The 18,768-nt window shown below is 41.8% G+C and overlaps 1 protein-coding gene across 1 annotated transcript in view; it reads right to left on the reverse strand.

The window, feature by feature from the left end:
* LOC147747137 (cytochrome P450 4B1-like) overlaps positions 1 to 18,523 on the reverse strand; it is a 274,411-nt gene extending 255,888 nt beyond the window's left edge. Inside the window, exon 1 of the mRNA XM_086952393.1 lies at positions 18,219 to 18,523. Within this exon, the coding sequence (XP_086808519.1) occupies positions 18,219 to 18,410 (192 nt within the window). The 5' untranslated portion in view covers positions 18,411 to 18,523. The remainder of the gene's footprint in view (positions 1 to 18,218) is intronic.
* Positions 18,524 to 18,768: the final 245 nt, after the last annotated feature.

Here is an 18,768-nt window from a genome sequence, read left to right on the forward strand (position 1 = left end):
TGTAATGAGGGACTCAACCCGTAGCTCCATTTGAATGAAATCACAATTCGGTGGAGAGCGAAGGGCACCAAACAAGATGGCCGCCTAACCCAGAGCAACGCATCGCGGCGGGAAATGCTGCAGTGATTATCGCGGTTCCAGCATCATTTTCTTCCTGAAACGGAGTGTTCCCCTAAGTGGCTTTCTTCTATTTATATGGCTTTTCCTCATCTGTTTCTGTGAAGTTAATCCAAAATTGCTGAAGCTCTTCTAGCGCTGCCATTTTGAATTCTTCAGTGATGGAGTTTTCTTTTTTTTCAGGTACAATGCTCATGAAATGACTTTCACTATAATAATATATAGTGCTTGCTCTTTCACGCGTAACTAGTCTTTCTCTGGACCAGGAGGGGATTTACTATTGTGACAGAGTCTCTTGCACAGCTACTGTCTGGAATTTTATTCATAGACTATGGGGTGTTTGTTGGTGATCTATATTGCCTCAACAGAGTTTCTCCTTCCTTTTCTATAGGGGTAGGAGTAAGAAGTTGCTACTTACTAAAACGAAATCTACTGCTAACGCTCCTGTGTCTGATTCCTCTCATACTGACTCTGCGCTTCACGAAAATATCAAAATGGCGTAATCTGTCTCTTCAAAACTGATGGTTTTGCACACTCCAGCCTTTGCCAACAAGCGTCTTAAACAAGATCCTCCTTCTCCACCAAAGTCTGTTTCTCCAGTATCTTTGGACATTGTTTTAGGGTAAATTTGTGATTTGCATCGATCTATTGAGGAAACCAATTCCCGCTTGCAAGTTCTGGATACTAAATGGCCATCTATGGAATCTCGTATTACCATAGTGGAGCAACATGCTGATGTATTCACCAAATTGGTACCTTGGAGACAGAGGTCCTCTCGAAGAAGAAATCAGAGGAAGATCTTGAAAATAGAAATAGACAAAATAATCTCTATTTATATGGTCTTCCAGAGGGTTTGGAGGGTAGTGAATCCGTCCATTTCTTCAGCACCTTTCTCATAAAGCTTCTTGACCTTCCTGCATCTACAAATTTGAATATTAATCGAGCTCATAGACTGGGTTCCCGCTTGTCTTCTTCATCTGCCCCATTGAAACGATGGGGTGTGATTCTTTTATTTCTGAAATTCACAGACCTTTTACATGTTTTAAATGCAGCTAAACATAAAAAACAGCTTGTTTGGTCTGGCTCTAAATTATTTATTTCTCAGGATGTTTCTTTAGCAAAGGCTAAACGACGGAAACAAATTCCTTGATCTTTGTCCAGATTTACGTGCACTTGGCGCATGTTATGGACTATTCCACCCAGGTTTGTTCAAGGTTACTTTCCAAAACAACACTTCTACCTTTGGTGACACAGCAGACCTGAGGAAATGTATTCAGTCGCACTCCACAGCATCTATGGAAACTTTTGGTCCTTCTTCTTCTACGTATCTATGCCTTGACTTTCTTCTTTTTCATTACAGACATGTTGGATTTGCTTTGACTCACATAATGTTTTCTTTGCAGGCTATAATTAACAATGTCTTATAACATATTAAACGTATTTTAATTTTTTTAATTGTTTTGTCTCCCTTCATACCTCTGCAGGTGTTCTTTTTGAGATATCTTTTTATTTGTTTTCTACTCGTCTTATACAATACACCGACTTGATGCTGCCTCCCCGGTTGGTAGTGTCGTCTTCTTCTGTGTGTTGCTACTGCTCTTATATCTCTTCTTGTTTTTTGCCCAAAAGGTACGTATTAGAGTCGTCAGTCCTTTTTTATCTTCATTTACACTCTTATTTTTATCAACTGATGACATGTACTCTCTTTTCTTAATATCCTATTTATTTTCCTCTTTTTTCTCCCTCTTTTCTTCTATATTTCCTTTCATTCAACAGCTCTCTCCCCTTTTTCATTGTTACATCTTCTTATGGTTATTATTGTTGGTTGTGTAACTTCATATATCATTCAATGTATATACATTCAAGGTCATATCTTGGAATGTGAAAGGTTTTATTAACCCTATAAAGAGACAGAGAATATTATCTAACTTAGCCTCCTATAGTCCAGACTTTGTTCTTTTACAAGAAACCCATTTGACAGAAACAAAGGCTTTGAAGCTTAAACGAAGTTGGGTTGGCCCAGTCCTTGTTTCTCCTACCTCTAATAGGAAAAATGCCATAATCATTCTAGTTCAGAAAAAGTTGAAATGTTCTGTTATTTTTCAAGAAACAGAGTCAGGAGGCAGATGGATAGTAGTTAAGTTATTTGTTAACAATATGTCTTTGACAGTATTTAATGTTTACGGTCCTACTCAACCGGACTACTCTTTCTGGCCCAATATTACAAAAAATGTATTCAATATAAAGATGATTTTTTGATTTTAGGAGGTGATTGTAATCAGATTATAGACCCGTTTATTGACCGCCAGTCCCAGGTTCGTTTCCTCCCTCATCAAGCTCACAAACAATTTCATAATACAATTTCTCAGACGTAACCCAGATGTAACAGAATTTTCGCTTTTCTCCCCTCCTCATGGCTCCCTTATGGCTCCCTTACTTGTTTACACTACATTTTCCTCTCCAAACCTTTATCCCAAAATGTTATTTCCTCCTCAATTGAACCTATTGTAATTTCTGATCATGCCCTGGTTGTTACCAATTTTGACTTATTCCGACCGCAACCCGGATCTTCCAGATGGAGGTTCAATATTTTCCTTTAACCAGATCCTCCTTTTTCTTCTTCCTTTATTTTGTTTACTGAGGAATTCTTCTCCTTGAATACAGATCCAAATTCCTTCCCCTCATTGATTTAGGATACATTTAAATCTGCTAACAGTGGCTTCATTATACATTTTGTATCCAGGAAAAACAAAAAAACACTCAATCAATATAATAGTTTATTAGCAAACATTAAACAACTAGAATATCAGTTTTATTCTTTCTCTTCTAGTTCACCTCCAGAGGAACGTATTCGTGCAAAGCTGAATTTTAATAAATTAACTACAGACAATGTAGTTGTCACATCACCCGGCCCTCCTGGACAGACCACCACTGCTTCCACTTCACTGTCATATCCAGCACCGCACCCAAGCCAGCCCCGTGCCCGCCTCAACGGAACTGGATTGAGGTCACCAAATAGCTTCCTACCTCCCCCCTTCTCCATGACCCCCCCTTAGCCACCGCCGACACCAATGCCGCAGGCAAGGAACTCCAGTGGTGGATCGCCAGCTGCTCTGACAAACTAGCACCTCTCCGGCAGACGGCCATAAAACGCCCTCCTAAGGCTGCCTGGTTAACCACCGAACTCCTAGAAGCCAGAAGCGCCTGCAGACGCCTCGAAAAAACGTGGCAGAGCCAGAAGACCACTGAAGCCCACACCAACCACAAGATCACCATTAAAAGCTACCACTAGCTGATAAGGGACACCAAAAGAACCTTCATCGGGAAAAAAAATCCACACCAACGCATCCAATACAAAGGAGCTTTTCAACGTCATCAAGCAGTTCACCAAACCCTCATGCGAAACCAAAGACATCACACCCTCCCAAGAACTCTGTAGCAAGCTCAACTCCTGCTTCCACCAGAAGATCATGACCCTTTACGACAACTTCAGTGAGCCAGAAGATGCCTTCTCCCCCCCACGACGACCACTGACACGCCAACCATCACCACCTGGGACCCCGCCTCCATCGAACTTATCTCCACCACCATGAAGATAACTCACTTAGGAGCCCCTACTGACCCGTGCCCCCGCACATCTTCCTCAGTGCCTCCACGGCTATCTCCCCTGAACTAGCCTGCACCATTAACTCCTCCCTGGCCTCCGGCACCTGCCCCATGGACTGGAAACGCGCGGAAGTCAAGCCCCTCCTCAAAAAACCATCGGCTGACCCTACTGAACTAAAAAACTGCCGACCTATCTCCCTCCTCCCTTTCGCAGCCAAAGTCACAGAAAGGCTTGTGAACGCCCAACTGACCACCATCTTAGAAGAAAACTGCATCCCGGACCCCTCCCAATCTGGTTTCCGCAGCAACCACAGCACCGAGAACGCCCTACTTGCCGCCACCGACATCCCTATGCCGCTCGACCAGGAAGTACCACACCACAGCCCTTATCCTCCTGGACCTCTCCGCAGCCTTCGACATTGTCTAGCACCGCACACTAACCACCAGGCTCCACAATGCGGGAATTCAGGGGGACGCCCTCAATTGGATCCGATCCTTCCTCTCTGGCAGAACATAGAGGGTCAGACTCCCCCCCTTCCTGTCCGACCCCACCGACATCATCTGCAGAGTTCCCCAAGGATCTTCTCTGAGCCGACTCTATTCAGCATCTACATGACCCCCATTGCAGCCATCGTCAGGCAGCACGGCATCAGCATCATATCCTGTGCTGACGACACCCAGCTCATCCTCTCCCTCACCAAGAGCCCAGAAGACACTAGACTCAGCTTCCAGGTAGAAATGGGAAACGTGCCCACCTGGATAAAGGACAGCTGTCTTAAACTCAACTCAGAGAAGACTGAGGTTCTCATCTTCGGATTCTGTCCTTCCGCATGACCAACTCCTGGTGGCCTCCTGTCCTCAGGCCCCACCCACCCCTACAGACCACGCTCGGAACTTCGGCATATTCCTCGACTCCTCCCTCTCCATGAACCGCCAAATCAACGATATCTCCTCTGCTAGTTTCAACTGCCTCCGGATCCTACGAGAAGCCTTCAAGTGGATCCCCCCAGACTGCAGAAAGACTGTCACCCACGCAACATCACCAGCAGGCTCGACTACGGCAACGCCCTATATGCCGGAATCAAACAAATCCCTAGTACGCAAGCTCTAAACCACCCAAAACGCTGCCGCCAGGCTCATCCTAGGGATACTGCTCCACAAACATATGACCCTACACCTGCGAGAACTCCGCTGGCTCCCTGTCGAGAAGAGGGTCACCTACAAACTACTCACACACGCCTAAAATCCTTCATCGTCAGATACCAAAACAACCAAATGAGTTTCCACACACCCAAGAGGAACCTCCGCTCAGCCAACCTCGCCCTGGCAGAGGTCCCCCACATCCACAGAAGCACAGCTGGAGGTAGAGCCTTTCTCCTACACCGCAGCCACAACATGGACCACTCTCCTAGTAAAAATCAGATGCTCTCCAACCCTGCACGTCTTCAGAAGGGCTCTCAAGACCTTGTTTTTCGACTGACCGGAGAAGCCCTTCTTTCCCTCCCCCCAGCGCTTGATTGACAATGCTTCTTCTATTCTTTTACGTAGTAGTGCCCGTTATTATGACAGATGACGGACGGAAGAAAGTCAGTAAAATTTTGGCTAATTACCTCAAAGCTCGAAAAGAACGTCTATTAATAGATTCCATTCAGACGGCGGAAGGAAAACATCTCTTTAAGGAACAAGATATTGTAGAAGAATTTGTGAAATTTTACAAATCTTTAAATACACCGGAATTTCCTACATCTAATCAATACTTTTCTTGCTCAATCTACTCCCTCTTCACATGAAATCTTGGACTTTGATGCTCTTGAGTAGGATATATCAGCTACAGAAATATCGAAATCTTTGAGTCTTCTGAAAAAAGAGAAAACTCCGGGTCCAAATGGGTTTACGGTAGAATTTTATTTACATTTTTCAAACTTACTACTCCGAAAACTTTTGCATCTTTTCCATAATTATCGCATTATTGGTAATGCTGAGGGTACTTTTTTGGAAGCCACAATATTCTTAATTTATAGCAAAAGACACACAATTGATGGACAGAATGCAGAATAGGCTATTATGTTCCCATAAGGGGCAGGGTCAAGACTTATTTGCATATGGCTGGGTCCAAACTGGAATGGCATGGCGAGCAAAAAAATGATGGATTTAGGCCCAGATCTCTGTACTGGGGTGAATGTATGACATTGTTCTGCATTCTATCCTTCAATTGTTCTTTTGGCATTTGTCACCCAGCATGGGACAGGTATGCCCAGACTTGGGTCCCGTGCTCTCCATGCCACTGGAGTCAAGATATTCTGGCTGATGAGGGCTGAAAGCCGAAACCTGTCTTAGGATGCTTATTTCCAGTCCAGGGAGGACCTGGCCTGGCAGTTCGGCTGGACTGTTCCCATTGGGTGCAGGGTCAAGACAGATTTGCATATGGCTAGGTCCAAACTGGAATGGCATGGTGAGAAAAAAATACAATGGATTTAGGCCCAGATCTCTGTACTGGGGTGAATGTATGACATTGTTCTGCATTCTATCCATCAACTGTTCTTTTTGCATTTGTCACCTCCAGTGGGACAGGTATGCCCAGACGTGGGTCCTGTGCTCTCCATGTCACTGGAGTCAAGCTATCCTAGTTGATGAGGGCTGGAAGCCTGAAACCGGTCCTAGGATGCTTGTTTCCAGTCCAGGGAGGGCCTGCCCTGGCAGTTCAGGCTGGACTGTTCCCATTGGGGCTGGGTCAAGACTGATTTGCATATGGCTGGGTCAAACTGGAATGGCATGGTGAGCAAAAAATGATGGATTTAGGCCCAGATCTCTGTACTGGGGTGAATGTATTAAATTGTTCTGCATTCTATCCATCAATTGTTCTTTTTTTAATTTATAAGGAAGGCAGCGACCCCAAACTTTGTAAGAATTACCTCCCTATATCCCTAGTTAATGTCTAATACAAAATATTTGCCAAATAACTTGCTCTGAGTCTTGAACCTCTTTTGCTTACTCTAATTGGACAAGAACAAAGCAGATTTGTTAAAGGTAGACTAACATCTGATAATTCTCAGTTGTTTCTTAACAGTCTTAATAAAGCCTCCACTCTTTCCTATTCCTTAGCTGCAGTCTCTATCGATGCAGAGAAACCAATTGATAGAGTTGATTGGTCTTTTTTATTTAAATCTCTTCATTGGCATGGTTTTGGTCCCAATTTTTTTTCTCTTATTTCCTTACTTTATACGAATCCCAGTACATCTGTCTTAGTTAATGACCTTATTTCGCTATTCTTTCCATTGCAACAGGGTGTACGTCAGGGTTGTCTCTTATCCCCTCTCTTATTTGTTTTATCCATTGAACCCTTTTTATCTCGTATCTCTCAAAATACTTCTATATTTGGGTTTCTGTATGGAGATTATCATTTGAAAATATCATCTTATGCAGATTATATTTTGCTTTTCATTTCCACTCCTGAATCCTCTATTACCTCTTTATTGCAAGAATTCTCAGATTTTCTATGGTCTCTGGCTATCGAATTAAACCTGATAAGACAGCAATTCTGTCCATTCCCAAATTTTGTTTTTAACAACATTTTGATTTGACTGGTTTCCGAAGGAACAACCCTAAAATTAAATACTTAAGAATTTGGTTCAATAATTCCATATTGGAGTCAGTTAAAATCAATATGAAGGAAGCTTTTATCGTACATCTGAACTCCTTTCCTCTTGGAACACTCTTTTTCTTTCTTGGTGGGGTTGTCTTGATTCCATTAAGATGATGATTACCCCTATCTTGCTATACATTATTTCAATACTACCTATTCGCATCCCTTCCATGGTTTTTGAAACACTCGACTCCCTTCTTTCTAATTTTGTATGGCATGATAAGGAACCCAGAATATCCCTGAATCATCCTAGGAAAACAAAATCTATTGGCAGAGTAAAATTTCCTGACTTCAGACTCTATCTACCCTTTCACACCCTTATGGGTTACGGTGGAAAGTTCTCTGATTGCATCTTTTTCTGTGAATGAAATTCTTGCATTTACTGCAAAAGTATATATCACATCTCTTCCACTGTTTCGTCACACCTGCCCTCTATTAAAATATCATTGCCAACCAAAGATTTCTACTAGAGAATAATTTCTGCAATCTCCTCTCTGGTATAACCGGCTTATTACTATTAAAAATTAACCTTTATATTGGAAATCTTGGAGACTCTGAGGAATAGTTTGGGTTTGTGATAAGTTTGACGTCATGACCCCTTGTTTTTTCCCTCATTTTCAAGCTACTTTTAAGTGTCCGCACTGATTTTGGCAGAACTGTTCAACACTTATGGAGTTAATCTTGGATTTCTTTTATTCCCTTCCTTCTGATAATTCTAAATCCTCAGACAATCCAATTTACATTTTTTTATATTTATTTCCAAAAGCTCCCTTGATCTATAAACATTTCTTTACCCCAGACCCGGTTTGCTCTAAAATTATTTTAGAATTGGCTTGGGAGTGAGATTTGTGTGTGAAGCATTGATTTCTGGAACAAAATCTGGGCAAGATCAATAAATATTTCTAGGTCCGCTTCTACTACTCAATCTATGTTTTTTTTCATAGATCTTATTTTACTCCCCTATCAATAGCTAAATTTTCACACATTAATAATTACTGCTGTTGGTCCTGTAAATCCTCTCTAGCTGAGGTGTTCCATCTTTTGTTTTCCTGTCCCAATGTAACTTCTTTCTAAGTGCACATATTGTCTACTATATCCAAAAATGTTAAGTTATATATCCCCTCATTCAAGGACATTCTTTTTGCAGAAAGTCTGATGAATCATTGGGTTTGCCTGTCCACGAACGAGGTTTATTTGACCTTATGTTGGCTTTAGCTTTTCAACAAATCAAATTAAATTGGAAATGCTCAACTAATCTTTCAGTTAAGGCTTAGTGGAATAATGTTTGTCATTACAATAGACTTGATATTGCTTTTGCCTCCTCCTACATTCCACTTACTAATAGAGATGTACATTGGTTACCATTATCTAATTATTTAAATGATGTTGCAAAAAGACATGTATCTTTTAAACGTTCTGAAAAATTTAAACCACTGTAAGTTGTTAGTTTCCCTGCTTATTTACTCTATGTTATTTCTCAGCATTATATTGTTTTTTAGGTCATTTAACCATTTTGATCTTCAGTCATAAAATTGTATTCTACCCATTTTCCGTCCCTCCGCATGAAAATGTCAAAATGTAAAATGCTTTCTACTTTGTTTAATATATGCCTTCTTAATTCTTGTTATTTCAGTTTTAAGATAATTTGTACGGCTTATTCACAGTAACTGTATTTTATTTCAAATAAAGCTTCTTAAACATAAAAAAATAAATCACAATTTAAGTCTGAATTTGTTGTACAAGATTATGCTGATTAATATTATGAAAATGAATCTGAAGTTACCATGCTTCCACTAACATATGTTCTTGTCAGGGACATTCTAGAAAAAAATTGTAAAGGAACACTTTATAAACCTTGCCTGTTACTAAAAAGCAACAAGCAGACCTCTAATATGCAGTAAATTAATTAGGAAAGGGATCTAAAATTGGAGATAGGCACATAGCGGCAGACAAATTCAAAAGCTCTCAAATTGTACTTCAGACGGTTCAGAGCAAGTGGCCTGTCCTAGCCACAGAGGATGAGTGAGCAGGAACAGGTGGCAGCTAGCATATCTTACTGAGAAAACCAACACATCACACAGAGTAGATGAGCTCATGGTGATGGCACCACAGCTGAAGAAAAAGGGAGAATTTTGAAGAGCACAATTTTTCGGCAGAGTAAAAGGAAGTAATTTAAAGGCGGGGAGTGTTGGAGAAAAGGAGAAAGAGAAACAGGCCTTTACCATTGTGTACACACAATGGAAAGTAGCATGAGAACAATCGGTCACAGCAGGCAGAGTTCTCTAGGATTAGATTGCTTTGGCCTGCACGTCTAAGAATGTCAATTCAATTCAAGCCATTTTTGGAGCGCACAACTGCATCCAAAGAGGATTCCCAGCGCTAGTGGAAAGGTCATGACCAAGAAAAACAAGCATTTTCAATACAATCAGTCTCGCTTTTGTGACCTAAATATTTAACGATGCAGCACATTATCACACATTACTGCAACGCAGCCTCGCTCACATGTATTTTCAGCACAAAGACATCCCCAGCTGACGGTAACCACCACAACACAGGGAAGACCCAACGATTTACGGTGGTTATCATGTACACATTTTTCTAACCCTAGAAGTGCGAGTAAAAGCATGCAATCAGGATCTGTACTTGCCTTTCAGCGTGGTGAAGTGGGAGCATGCACAGATCACCCTGCAGCACAAGCGCTGTAGGCTTGGCCTAAAGACGTTTATCACATGGAGAAATAAAAGTTTTGATGTGCAATTTTACTACTGTATGGTGCTTATGCGTGGGTATAAGTATGGCTGTTACATTTAAGCATGTCAAAACACTTTTGTAAAAAGATTCCCAGAACAACCCCTGTGAACCTGTGGCTGCTTTCCTGGCCATACGCCTAAAATGTTTAAATTTCAAAAATCAAAGAAATGCACTCGAAAAGAAAATTTCCAACTGCAGCGAGGATTTTGTGGGGCACCTCCCCTCTGAGTGGTGCCTTCATTACTGGATCCTTCCTAGGAGGAGAATTCTTACCCCATATATATCTAAATTAGTATACAGTTCAAACAAGGCTTACACTGCAGGTAAACATATGCAACAATAAACACACAGTTTCTAGCTACGCCTCTGCTTTTTCTGAAACCTCTCTTATGACAATATGTACATAGGATCTGTGCACAGGTTCATTCGGATAACAGTGTAAATGCTGTACGTAAGTTGCAAAAAAAGGCACAGTAAAAGGTGTTGATAGATGTGTTTCTCTGGTTAGATTTATTTCAGATGCCCAGCCAACACGTGTTTCGTCAGGGTGTAACCCAAGACTTCTTCAGGGCCAATGGACAGCTAACTACACCTTGGTATAAACTCTCCACCGGTTGTACTTCTGTCGCGGCTGTGGGTATTATGTGAGAATTGTAGTCAGACTGGACTGTATCCCAACCGGTTAGTACCAGCAATATGGAGCGCAAATCAGTCTCCAATTTTCGATCTCCAGACAGCCGGTACGCTGCCGTCTTTCCGTGGCTCGTGTCTGCCTCTCTTATGGCATACTATCCTGGTTCAGTGCAGCAGCCTGTTAAGTTAATTTTAGCTTAATAATCTGAATTTCCTTGCCCTCATGCACTCTCATCATTACTGCAGATTCATTTTTGCCACAGGAGTGTGAGAAGCAGTTCATTGTGTGGTGTGCATCTTCATGTTGTTGTAAGGAATGAGACTGAATGTATAATGCTTAGGTATTCCCTCATGTAATGCCGTAGAAGAGAATGATGAAGTATTTTTCTAATTATCTGTAATCTGCATTACTATAGTTCTCCCTTCTCATTCCAGTGGTTGCATTCATCTCGCTGTGCAGGCAATCGAACGGAGGCGCCGCGCGTAAAGGGTCTGTATTGGTACAGCACCAGCAGGCTTTGAGTTTATTACCTTTGCTTACATGCATTGCAGGCTCTGCACTTATAAAATCCCGGCTTCATGACACCCACTTGGGCTTCTCCTTGGGCATGTCACTCCTAACCAGATAGTCTCGCACTGATTTAGCTTTACAGAAAGTGATGATTGGATTCTTCGGGTGCATCCTGTCCTATTACTGGGTAATTTTTAATGAGGTGCCAATATTTTCTCATTCTGTTACCAACGCAGATGTTCATTATTGTATGTTGTTACTAACCTAGGTATCTGACCTTTCTGACTGATTTCAACCCTTTTTCTTCCCAATAGAATGCACACCCTCCTTCTGTTATCAGCTCTGTGACCTGCCCTATTGATCGTGCTCTTGCTATATCCTCTCGCTTTCAATCTGCCAATTATGTCTCTGGTGACCTCCCGGTGCAATTCTTTTTGGCTGGTAAACGTTTCCCGTTACTCTGTGATTATAATTGCTGCCCCAACGTACCGAGTTTATTGTAGTTGCTTGTGGGTCCGTCCCAGGGCCGTCAATCTTGTTGCGCACCAGCACTACCAATGACGGCCCTGGGCATCATTTTGGCCAGCCCTCGTGCTAAGAACGTAGCAGTGAAGCGTCACGTGCTTCACCACTACGCGCTCTCGTGAGGTGTGGAGTCTGTGACAGTGGCAGTGCTGGGCAATTTGCTGCTGCAGCAGAAGGGAACTAACCCCTGCCATAGAGACCTTGGCACTGGCTGCCACCACTGTGGAGTGCTTCTGGAGGCTGAGTTAGGTAAGAGCTAAACGGTTTACAAAGGGAAGGAACATAACAAGGTTTCAGATTGCTGTGTGTGACATTTTCATTATTATTTTTTATTTATGAGGTATACTTCAACAACTATGAGTGAAACTTTCATGCAAACAAAATGACTATGAGGTAAACATAAATATCAGAATTTACACTCATTTGAGCAATGAAAAACTGTAGGAAGAAATTGAAAGTGCTGTATCGCATGAGAAGCGGAAGTGCCTTAGTAACCTAATCGTATCGTAAAACAAATATCTAGCCATGATTATGATATTAAACCTTAAATTCCGACCTTAGCAGGAACATTTATAATGTCAGCACTCAGCAGCTTTCATTTTGTACACTTACCAAGGCTGTGAGTCACAGAGCGGCAGCTAGGGATATAAAGACTGAGAATGCTGGCCTTGGGCCCCTGTAGTCTCTTGGAGTGTCACCTTCCTTGACTGTAGACAACTGCTGGCAATTGGGATACATCACGTAGAGACTGACGATGGTGAGACAAGCTGTAAAGTGGCGCCGCTGTCTTGAGAGCCGTGCCCTGTGTCTTTTAAATACCTTCAGCACCTGCTCTCAGACTCACACCGACCGGAAAGAACGCACCATGATAGAGCCTGAGCATGCAGCAAGTGTCGAGGGTCTGAAGGTGACAGGCCGAACACGGGCCTCCTCACTTAATTATTTAACTCCGCGCAGGAGGTGTAATTAACTCAAGGGCCTGATGAGCAGGAAATTGAAATTTAAAACATAAGTGTGTCATAGGAGCTAAATACCTTGACACTAATGTACAGGACAGAGCAAGCTGGAGCACCACCACTGTATGGGCCAGAGCTGAGCCACAAGGCTGATCCCGCAGCAGCTGCTGTCTGGTAAGAATGTGTGCCGCATTCTCAAGAGGTATAAATGCAGGCACTCTCTCACGTATCATTTCTCACCCGTGTTTTTTTTTTAACTGTGTAGCCTTGGATCGTGTCATGTATGTGCATGTAACTTGCATGATTGGGTTAAACTATTAGCAGCGATACTATTTGTCCCTCGGACCTCTTTCAAGTGCTTGCTGTCCTTTTTTCCCAGCACCCCTCCCCCAGGGACGGCAATCTGAGGGATAGTCCCGGGCGCCACAAGCTCTAGCTACGCCTCTGACTCCATTGCTGTCACTAAAGACAAGCGTCCAGACACTCTGTGTGCATAGGAACAGGTGCCTCCGATTGCTTTCACTGCACTCTGTCACCTGCTAACTCTCTCTCTCTCTATCCCCTCCCCCTTCCTCTGCTCCTTTCATTGTTGTCACAACCCTTTGACTCCGCTCTTAGCAGCTACATGTTCCAATAGGACAGTGGAACACTTACATACACATAAAAGGCATATAATATTTATAGTTTTATATTTATTAAGTTGCTAACAATACAGAATGCAAACAGTAATCAGGTAAGTGCTCGCCTGTGTGTGCTTTTCCTATTATCTCATCCACTGGTGTAATTGCAGTGCTGGAGGGTCACTTTACATGTGCACAAATTCTGTATGTAATCTTTCTTTTAAAGCACTAAGCATACCACCCCTGCCTTCCACTGTTTACTCTTCATCCTCTTTTCTTCCTAGCTCTTTACATAGGTCAAATAGGCACTCCACTGCAAAAACAAAAAATATAACTGATGTTGGACTTGGCCCTTTTTGCAGGATTATTCCCAAACTTTTTGGCTTCTTCCTCCTATTTTTTCCTACCTGTTGTTGTTAGTTTTTTGGCCTCTGGGCACTTTATTACTGTTAATCAGTGCTAAAGTGCATATGCTCTATGTGTAAATTATGAACATGATTGGTTATCCGTGATTGGCATATTTGACTTACTGGTCAGTCTCTAAAAAGTGCACTAAGTGTGCCACGGCTGGTAAATCAAATACTACTAGTGGGTCTGCAGCAATGATTGTGCCACCCACATGAGTAGCCCTGAAAAGATGTCTCAGTCCAGCCACTGCAATGCCTGTGCGCAGTTTGCTAACTGCCATGTCAACTTGGCAAGTGAACCCACTTGCCAGCCCCTAACCTTCCTTTTTCTTGCATATAGGACACCCCTATGGTCGGGCCAAGGTACCCCCCTGGGCAGGGTGCAGTGTACGAGAAAAGCAGGACATGTACTGGTGTGTGTATCATGTCCTGATTTCGTTTTTCATTATTGAAAGGCTATCTTGCCCAATAGTGTTTGTTAAGAACAAGGGGACCCCATACAGTAGAACCTGGGGTAACGAAATGCTTTTGAAAGAACAATGGTTCAGGGTAGGCCTCAAGAGGTCCTTAGTGGGGAGTTAGAGCAGAAAGCGAGTACTTAATAAGTCGCTAGGGAGCAGAGGTAGTAGGTACAGATAGGAGTTTTTATTTTACTCTTTTTTCTCAAGGATATACATAAATAATTATACTGTATTGCAGGTGCTCAAGTGAATAGTATGGTGCAGGACGTGACATAAGTGATCAAAGTGAACGGACTGTCACACAACAACAACAAGGATAAAAACACAACAATTATGTACAAATAGAACGGGTGAAATTCCTTGGGTAGGTCGACGGCGTTTCGATCTAGATAGCTTTAGATCATCATCAGGACAGATGAGCCTCCTGAAACTATAAGAATTTCAATTATGATCTGTTTCCTGCATGTATGCTTAGCTGGCATTCCTACATGTGTGCTTTAACTTACAGATAATTTTGTGCTCCCGGACAATAGAATTAAAAACAAGCACATGTTCTTTTCTTTTCACATGCGCATTTGGTGAAGAATTAAATTAAAATAAAATAATAATAATACGGAGGCATATAGTTTAACCTCAACTTAGTATGTGGCGCTTGGTTAGTCAAAAGTTATATATAAGACTTATATATAAGAGCGCATGCATTATTTGGCAAAGTTATTTGGTAACAAATTAAATTAAATTTAAACTGTACCTTGCCGGTGCTTATTTAGGCAAGGGAGATTGTTAGGCAGTCCAGCGGGTTGGATGTCGCTGTTCTCAATTGAATCTGCAGGTAATGGAGAATAAAAATGAGTTTGGGATAGTCATGGTCACCTTAATGGTGAACTTGGGAAAGTTATGGACACCTTAATTATAATCCGCCCTTTTTATTAACTGGCTCTGTATTAATAGATACAAAAAACCCCTAGACCACCCCAGAAAATATGCTTCCTTAATTTATAATTAAGGTGTCCATAACTTTCCCAAGTTCACCATTAAGGTGACCATGACTATCCCAAACTCATTTTTATTCTCCATTACCTGCAGATTCAATTGAGAACAGCGACATCCAACCCGCTGGACTGCCTAACAATCTCCCTTGCCTAAATAAGCACCGGCAAGGTACAGTTTAAATTTAATTTAATTTGTTACCAAATAACTTTGCCAAATAATGCATGCGCTCTTATATATAAGTCTTATATATAACTTTTGACTAACCAAGCGCCACATACTAAGTTGAGGTTAAACTATATGCCTCCGTATTATTATTATTTTATTTTAATTTAATTCTTCACCAAATGCGCATGTGAAAAGAAAAGAACATGTGCTTGTTTTTAATTCTATTGTCCGGGAGCACAAAATTATCTGTAAGTTAAAGCACACATGTAGGAATGCCAGCTAAGCATACATGCAGGAAACAGATCATAATTGAAATTCTTATAGTTTCAGGAGGCTCATCTGTCCTGATGATGATCTAAAGCTATCTAGATCGAAACGCCGTCGACCTACCCAAGGAATTTCACCCGTTCTATTTGTACATAATTGTTGTGTTTTTATCCTTGTTGTTGTTGTGTGACAGTCCGTTCACTTTGATCACTTATGTCACGTCCTGCACCATACTATTCACTTGAGCACCTGCAATACAGTATAATTATTTATGTATATCCTTGAGAAAAAAGAGTAAAATAAAAACTCCTATCTGTACCTACTACCTCTGCTCCCTAGCAACTTATTAAGTACTCGCTTTCTGCTCTAACTCCCCACTAAGGACCTCTTGAGGCCTACCCTGAACCATTGTTCTTTCAAAAGCATCTTGCCCAATAGGACAGAATGGGGAATGCTTTGTAACATGTTACAAGCATATCTTCCCACAGTGTTAAGACAGACAAATAAATGTTAGGCTCTCTGAACTCAGAATTAAATAACATATCTTTTACTAAAGATGGTTTTTAAATTGTGTGTTTGAAAATGCCACTTTTAGAAAGTATTTTTTAAGAGACAGCTGTCCCTTTCAAGGAGAATCAATATAGATAACCACAATACTTCAATCAGGAGCGGGTCTATTTGTGTCCAGATGGACGTTATTTAGAATTTATTTACACATATAAAAAGCAAGGCAATACACAAACAATAAGTGAAGAGGACATGACAGGGTATTTGGAAATCAACAGATTTTCTTACTAAAGGCAGGTGACTTAAAAGGGACTCTTAATGAAGATACAAATTAACAGTAGCCCTAATAACACATCTTATACTCCACGTCATTATTAATTTGCAGTTTAGAGTTACGATGTAATTGTCAATGACATTTCGATCCCCAACAACGGTTATGGGATCATCATCAAGATTAAGCACTCAAGCAAATGCCTGGGTAGTTGCTGTATGGCACAATGTAATGCTGTAGCCAGGGCTAATGGTGAGATGCTATATAGTGAGAATGCCTCATAAAAGCCACTAGGAGGGCTAACAGTAGGGTACTATTTGTTTGGGGGTCTGTGTGGCTCCATGCCCGACAATGCGCTCCACGAGGTCAGCGCCGTAATTTGGATTTATTGCTGTCACGATATCGCAATAGCCCCGGTTGGTGCTATTTGGTTTCTACCAGCTTATTTTTGCAATATGCTTTTGAAAGTCTTTTTTTTTTCTTAATACTTGTATGTTGGATTTTTTGTCATTTTAGTCTTGTATAATTTAGATAAAGATACTTTATTTTTCTAAACTGGTGTGGTGTTCTTTTGTGGTGTTTTCACTGTATTACTATGAGTGTTGGTACAAATACTTTACATATTGCCTCTGGGATAAGCCTGTCTGCTCGTGCCAAGCTACCAAGTGGGTGAGCAGGGGTTATCTACAGTGAAAATCCCCCTTACCAGACTAGAAGCAAGGGTCCTAATTTGGACAAAGGTACTTACCTCTGCCCACTAAAGAGCCCCATTTCTATCAACTGAAAAACTGTTATTTGCAACACCAATAGCTCTAACTTTCACTAATTCAAGACCGATTTGCCTTGCAAATGCTTGTTTAGAATTTGCAGCCAAATATTCATTATGGAAGCAGACAGCCTTTCTACAGTGAAAATCGTTTTGGGGAATATTTCACTGTAAGAACATGTTCAACATTAATTTCACATGTCCTACTTCTATATATTTAATGCACACTGCACTTAAGGGCAATAAGGCCTACATTTGGGTGTCTTAATATTTAAACAGAAGGTTAATACCTGTCAAAAAGAATGACTTCGACGCATTGAATCTACAATTTAAAACTACATCAGGCAGATTACCTGTGTGCAGCTACCAGGCTGCGCACAATTGTAGTGTCTCCCATAAGGCCTGCACACGTTTGCACTTGTTGACATGAAACCAGCCCAGTTTCCTTTAACCTAGCTATGTCAGTTATCTTAAAATGCAGACAACAGCGGTAAAATCATGCAATGCAATTACCACGTAAGTATTGTGTGGGAGACTCAGAAAGTGATGAAAACTCCGCCACAGAAAAGATTAAAACTAGGCTAATCAAAAACCCCAAACAAATATTACATGAGCACTGGGCAGAACCCATTTGCAACAGCATCACATTATCATAATCAACATATACAGGAGGTAGTAGGCAAGAGACATGCATTACAAAAAAACAAACATATTACTCATTAGAGAATGTTAATGTAGGAAGATGGAAAGGTTTCGTTATTCAGAAACACATATTCCGCGTGGGCCACTTCTAAGGCATCGTGGGGCTAAGTGATAAAAAAAACACAAGAGACTCAAAAACAATCAGTGCATCCTCTAGATGTAAACAAAAATGTCACGAGGGCTACTGCCCGAAATGCAAAGGGCTGGAACAGATGCGCTGGAGAACAGCGCTCACTAGACCACAGGACTCCAAACGATGACGGTAGTTGTCTAGCCCTCCCTCCCCTGTACGAATTGAAGTACTGAACCCTTCCTACCTCCTTGAGGTGACCAAAGAACCAGTGTTTGGGGGGTCCACGGAAACTAGCAAAGGCCGCGGCCAGCTTCCTATTTCGGCGAAGGAGCGTGACGACTTTCACCAACAACCAGCCGACAAGCAAGAAGGCAAGGGCGTGAAAAAGCTGAGTAGTATCAAAAGGCGCCCCCAGGATGGTCATTGCAGATGTCATGTTGCTGTTGTTACCCCCGCGAGTCGCGTTCCTTCTGCCCCCTGGCTTCCCGAGTTCCGTTTGGCACTGTATGAGACCAGGGCAAGTGTGAGTTTTAGGGATCGTCTTAGGACAAAGTCGAATCACTTGTTTTTTGATTTTCCATAACAGATGGGAAAGAGCGCCATCTGCTGGACGGCCTTAAACAAAGAGAAGTAACAGCCAGCCGATGCTTTCCATGGATCGTTTCGGAAACGAGGGTATGTATGCATGCAGTTTTATAGGTATCAGTGGAAAGGGACAACCCGGGGAATCAGACAGGGAATTTTCTCCATCCATATTTTTTGGTGACTGCAGGTTATGCGGCCACTTTTTCGCA

The sequence above is a fragment of the Lissotriton vulgaris genome, chromosome 1_1, assembly GCF_964263255.1.
Source record: "Lissotriton vulgaris chromosome 1_1, aLisVul1.2, whole genome shotgun sequence".
Classification (NCBI taxonomy): Eukaryota; Metazoa; Chordata; class Amphibia; order Caudata; family Salamandridae; genus Lissotriton; species Lissotriton vulgaris.